The sequence below is a fragment of the Parasteatoda tepidariorum genome, chromosome 5 (assembly GCF_043381705.1).
Source record: "Parasteatoda tepidariorum isolate YZ-2023 chromosome 5, CAS_Ptep_4.0, whole genome shotgun sequence".
NCBI lineage: Eukaryota > Metazoa > Arthropoda > Arachnida > Araneae > Theridiidae > Parasteatoda > Parasteatoda tepidariorum.
In genome coordinates, this window is record NC_092208.1 from 46467694 (window position 1) to 46473701 (window position 6008).

The 6008-nt window shown below is 30.5% G+C and overlaps 1 protein-coding gene across 1 annotated transcript in view; it reads left to right on the forward strand.

Moving 5' to 3' along the window:
* LOC107438663 (uncharacterized) overlaps positions 1 to 4575 on the forward strand; it is an 11453-nt gene extending 6878 nt beyond the window's left edge. The window contains exons 5-6 of the mRNA XM_016050994.3: positions 1111 to 1167; positions 4318 to 4575. Coding sequence (XP_015906480.1) covers positions 1111 to 1167; positions 4318 to 4461 — 201 coding nt within the window. The 3' untranslated portion in view covers positions 4462 to 4575. The remainder of the gene's footprint in view (positions 1 to 1110; positions 1168 to 4317) is intronic.
* The last annotated feature ends 1433 nt before the right edge of the window (positions 4576 to 6008 follow it).

The following is a 6008-nucleotide window of genomic DNA, read 5'->3' on the forward strand; positions in this document are numbered from 1 at the left end:
CGAACAATTCGATACCATATTTTCGTTATTTTCTAAAATCAACAAAACATTTTAATTATTAGAATTATCTAATTTGAAATTAATATTTAAAATTATTTGCAAATTTACGAATAGAATTACTTTTTTCATTAATAATTATTACGGGTATATTTTTCTGAAAAATTGTCCGGCGACAGGAATCACAAATGAATTGATTTATTAAATTTGAAAATACTGAACTCCACTTTTTTGTCACAAGCTTAACATTTTTGTAGACACTTCGATGCCTTAATTTGTTCAGTGGGTTGCAGCAATAGTTCACCAGTTCTTGATTTTATCTGTAAGTTTATAATTAAATTTCATGATAAATATACAAATCAAATTCTTAGAATTAATGTATTTCTTAGAAATGTAATTCTAAGTTTAAAAAAAACAATAAGTATTATTAAAGTTGATATTACTAAGTTAAATAACAATTGAAACTTAACTTATTTGATAATTATTATCACGCAGATCAGCACTCCGGATTACCTTAACAAACGCTCGTTACAATTCGAGTATAAACATGAAAAAACACGCAGCGCATGAGGTAATCAGCGCTGATCACGGAGCGCGCCGCGGTGCAGCGTTTCGCGAAAAGAGCTATAACTTTTAATGGAATTACGTTCCATTTTTTTTTTTTTAAAGTCATTTTGTTCAGAATAAAATTTACTTTAAAATGGGTTTTGCTTGAACTTTGTACGACATTAACAACATTTTTGCTTTTCATTTTATAATTTTCAATTTCATTATTTTCAATAAAAATTCAATTTTTTAATCATTTGTTTTATTATGATTATTTCATCAAAAACTTCAATTATTTCCGCTCAAAATGAGATACATTTTTTTAAAATCCATTCGTTCTATCCTTGGATATTTATTTTTTAATTAAAAGGAGCTTCAAAGTTTAATTGTTAATATCTTGTAAAATAAATTGAATAAAAAAAATCGTTTTGGGCTATTGTTTCGTATAATATATACTTTATAAAAAACAACAAAAAATGCAAAAATTATGATATCAAATTTTGAAAGATAAAAAGTTAAAGAAAAAACTCTGTAATTTCATTGACAACTATTTGTATTTTCTTCCAGGACAAATGCAATGAAGAACCAGAAGGAATATGCTGCAAAAGAATTGAACAAACAGTTGTGAGTATTTGGTAGTAAATTTCTTGTAAAAATTTTTCTGCTTTTAAAAGGTATGGAAATCATCAAAAACGATAGATTTAAGAGCCTAATTTTAGAGGCTAAACCAAATAATAAATTCTGAGTCATGACAGCCATGATTGAAAGATTACAGAAAACGACATTTTTTTCAAAAAAAAATATTCTCCAGTTGACTTTGAAAAGCGCAATGAATTAAAAATGTTGTATGAAAAATGTAACGTTCTTTTAACATAATGTGCAATCCTTTGCGAAGAGGAATTTTGTGAAGAGGAGTAAGACGGAGATATGGAACCGAGTTAGAACTATCAAAGGGAAGATATTAGAATAGTCCTAGATTGAATGCCTGTAAGTGACGTCATCGTTGATAAATCCTGGCATTTGTTGATTCAGAAGTCAATCAGGTTCAACGCACATACGTAACGTCGCTTAGAGGTATCCAATTAAATCTGATTTAAATCAAATGGTTTGGCTTAATCACTTCGTTTCTTCTTGAGTTTCAGGCACCCAATTTAAATATTGCCTGCTGGCATAAAAGCTGTCTGTTATGTCGTTATCTAATTTTTCTTAAATCATCTTGAATGGAGTATTTATTTTAATTCAATTCGTATTTATTTTAATTCAATTCGTATTTAATTTAATTCAATTTAATTATTTTTTGATTCAATGAATATTGATTTACTTTACTTGGAATTTTCAATTTCCCCTGTCATAATGGATGCAACAAAATTGATAGCCATGTTTCTAAATGAGTAAAAACTGGCCAAAATGAACAAGTCATTTATATTATGGGTTCGAAAATTTAAAAGTAAGCCGTTACAGATTAAAGTACCATTCTTCGTAGAACCTGTATTTTAAAGTTTCTTTTAGTAACTTGAGAATAAGAGAAGGGATTATGTCAAAACATGTGATTTAAATCAGATTTTATTGGATACCTGCGAGGAGCGGCGTCACTTTGAATTTGATTTATTTTTGAACCGACAAATGACGTAATTTCCGCACAGTGACGTCACTCGCAGGTATCTAATTGTATTTTTCACTTTCACTAAACAGGCTTTCTCCTATAGCTTGCCTTTCGATTTTTGATACCACATGGGGAAAATACTTTATTTTGACAAGTTCTATCACTCCTTATAGTTTTGAGCATTCATTTTGTTACAGTTTATGTAAAATAATTTTTTTTAATGAAGCTTTTACTAGCAGCAGATCATCTTTAATATTAGATTACATTTCTATGCCTATGAAGAAAGTGTATTGTTCCAGAAAGTGTATTGTTTTAATGCTTTCATTTCTGAATTGAATATGAGCTGAAAAATTTAGTTTTATCAATTTTCCGTTACGATAAATATTTTTGTTAGATAAACATTAATATTTAGGATCAAAGGGGGAAAAACGGTTTATGTTCATAGAAACTGATTCTGAGAAAAAACCACTTTTAACTCGGTCAGTAACAATATTTTCCAGCAATCTTCTTCCCAGTGTAATAACTCTGGGGGAAAACTGATTTTTCACTTCATTGGTTTGTTCGAACTCAGCAATCCACAACATGCAACAGAGGGTGATCCAGTCTTCATTTTTGTGAAAAATGAACACAAATTAGTAAAAAGATTGAATTCTTTAACGACATTTTTTAAGAAAAAACAGCAACCTTTTTTCAACATTTTTTGGCTTGAGGGAGTTTAGTAAATAAGTGAGTATTAATAATATCTTGTTTTTGCTACTTATTATACACATCTTCTTCGATTTCTGAGTTCTCCAATTTTTAAACAACCAAATGACCGATTACCATCAGTCCATACGCACCTCTTTCTCAAATCCTTACAAAGAACTTGTTACTTATACGCTTTTTTCTCCCGTTTGTTATAAAATTCCTAATATCTTCTCCCGTTTCGGTTTCAAGTCATTTTCAGGCCTGTTAACAAAATAAAAGTCTCTTAAAGAAACTATCAGTTATGATAATCATTGGTGCACTTACCACATTGTTTGTCAGTGTGACATTGGCAACATTGGACGAACTAGACTAGTTTTGAAATTTAGATTTAAGGAACATGATAAATTTGTCTCTTGAGAAGAATACAAGAAAATATCAATTGCTGCAAATTGTTGGAATCTTGGAAATGAATTCAGTTTCCGCCATGCAAAAATTATTTCCACCACATTCACATCAGCTCATCTTGATACTCTGGAATCTCATTTTCTTCGCATGAAGGCTGACACTCTTGGTAAGGACATTACTTCTAGAAATCATCTCTCCATAGAGTGTGGAAATGTATGCCTTTTACCCTGATTTGCCCCTCTCGGCTACTGTTGTTTTTCATCTTTTTTCTCTATCAATTACTGTGGTTTTTCTGGTTCTGCTTCTCACGCTTATTTTTCCATTCTTCGTTGGTAGCTTTATTACCTTCTACATTTTAAATGACTTCTTCTCATTCACGTCTGGCATGTCTTGAAAATGGGCTCCTGTTTCTGAGTGCTTGAAACATGTCGACCGTTTATTCAAATTTGCATATTTTTGAAGCGAATGAAGTATTCAATCAAGTAAGGTCTCCTGAATTGTTCTTATTATCATTCCAAAAATACAAAGATAATGGTTTTTTCAACAAGACTTTGTAACTTCTAATGATGATCTATTGTACATATTTATTGTATTTATATAGGTTACTTCGAAATCATTGCCATTAATATGTATTTTTAGAATCCTTATCAACTATGAAATAAAGAAAGTACACATATTAAGAATAGAAAATCATTATTTAAGGCGAAGAAACCGAAACACTTAAAAAAATAACTATTCTGGAAGGATAAACTAATATAATTCTCTTGCTTAAGGAAACAGGGAGGAAGCAAACGACAATTATTAAAATCAACTCTAAGTATCATTAGGGACAAAGCAGATCCTGACAAGCAGATCCTGATTCAGATACTATTTTTGAAATTTCTTCGCATAAATATTACACTAATGGGCATACTTTTTTGATTTCTTTCTTGATTTGGATTTTAAATATGTTATTAAGGGCGGTGAATATAGGCCACCCTCTATATCGATATCATGTCAATTTCTTCACTGAAGTACAATAAGTTAATCAAATTAGAAATATGGTTGGTGTTTACGTCTTTCGTTGTTTTAAATTTCAGGAAAAACTGAAGGAGATAATGATGAAGTATGTATCAAATGGAGTATGCAGCGTTAATCAAGCTGAAGGTGCAGCAGGTAAAGGAGCTGAAATAGCTAAAAGCAATGCTGGTTCCATGCCTGGTTCAATGCCATCAATGGGATGAGCTTTATATCCACGTCTTAAATGCTGATATTTTGTTTATACTCATAAATTAAAATTGTGTTGTTTTACTTTTAAATAAAAATGTAAGCAAATAAAATTAGCGCTTATTTTTGAATGAGTAATAGTTTTCTTACGTTCTCTTCATAAAGTAACCGTGGTTTTTTCCCATCGTAAAATGTAGACAAATAAAATTGCTTTTACTTAAATTAATGAGTTTAGTTAATGAAATTAACATTTCTGCAAAAGTATTAGTTTGCTTATTTTCTTTTCATAAATCAAATTTGTGTTAGTTTTACAATTACCTAAAAATAACCCCCTTCCCCCCAATTTTTTTTTACAAACACTGTTGGGATTTTTACTCTGAAATTTCGCTAAAATAACAGACAGCGGTCTGTCTATGAAATTTACCAGTGAGTTTACGAAAAAGGAAATTTTATTTTTGTCTTGACAGTTTTAAAACCATGTACAACTAGTATGGTTAAAAAACTATGGATACAAAACTATAGAACTTTTTATTCCTTTGCAACTATCATGGTTTTAATACCGTAAAAAAGAAATTTAATTGGACATTAAAGCCAGGCTTGTGGTTGAAATGTGTTTTATGAAATTTAACCACGGAATGCGGTTTAATTAATATAACTGGTTGCTTCACCTATCGTAAGAAAAGGGAAATAGTAGGCCTTTTTTGTGTTAAATAGATTTATGGTGCTGTCATCTATGCGTACATGAGAGTATCGCATTCTTGCTTTCCAGGGTCTCCAATTGGAGTCACTGGGAACTCTTCATGTGTAGAGAGGAACAGTGGAAATATTGTGATGTCAGGGCAGGGACTTGAACCCATCTTCTGTGGGTCATGAGATTGACAGAATAGCCCTCTCGGTTATAATATCTACCCAACCACAAGGAGCTAAGTGACTTCCTTAGGTGGGTCTAGTTGGCTCATGCGATGAAATTCTTTTTTTTTTTGCCGTATTAGATGAAAGCAGTTAATAAACGGCTCATAGTTAAAAGCTTGAATACCATCTTGTTTATGATTATTTGAATGTTTTGTTTGAATATGGTAAACTAACAATTAAATAAATTGTAATTTAATCATTTTTTCCGAGAAATTTCTAACAGTGTGGGTAGTAATTCAATAATTTTGTTCTCGGGAAATAAATTTGCGCTGTGTTTCATTTCATTTCATAACAGGCAAATGAAATTGACTTCAAGAAAGTAGTAGTCTACTAACAAGTATGTGACCAAGAGTTTGTTACCGGGACAAATGACAAATGTACATAATGTGTGTCGTAAAGCTCTTTTGTTGACATGAGAAATTACTTGTTTTGTCAAAACGTATTGTTATATTTTTTACACGCTTTTTAGTTTTATTCTTTTTTTAAATTTCTTTTTAGTCACTGTTGTTATAACAATAAGTCCCTTTTCAAAATTTTTACTCAGGCAGATAGTTCGGAAATTGAGATTTCTATTTCCAAATTCTTTTTTAATGATTAAGTTAGCTAATATGTGTATTATACATCGTTGATACGAAGCCAAATTTTTATTTAA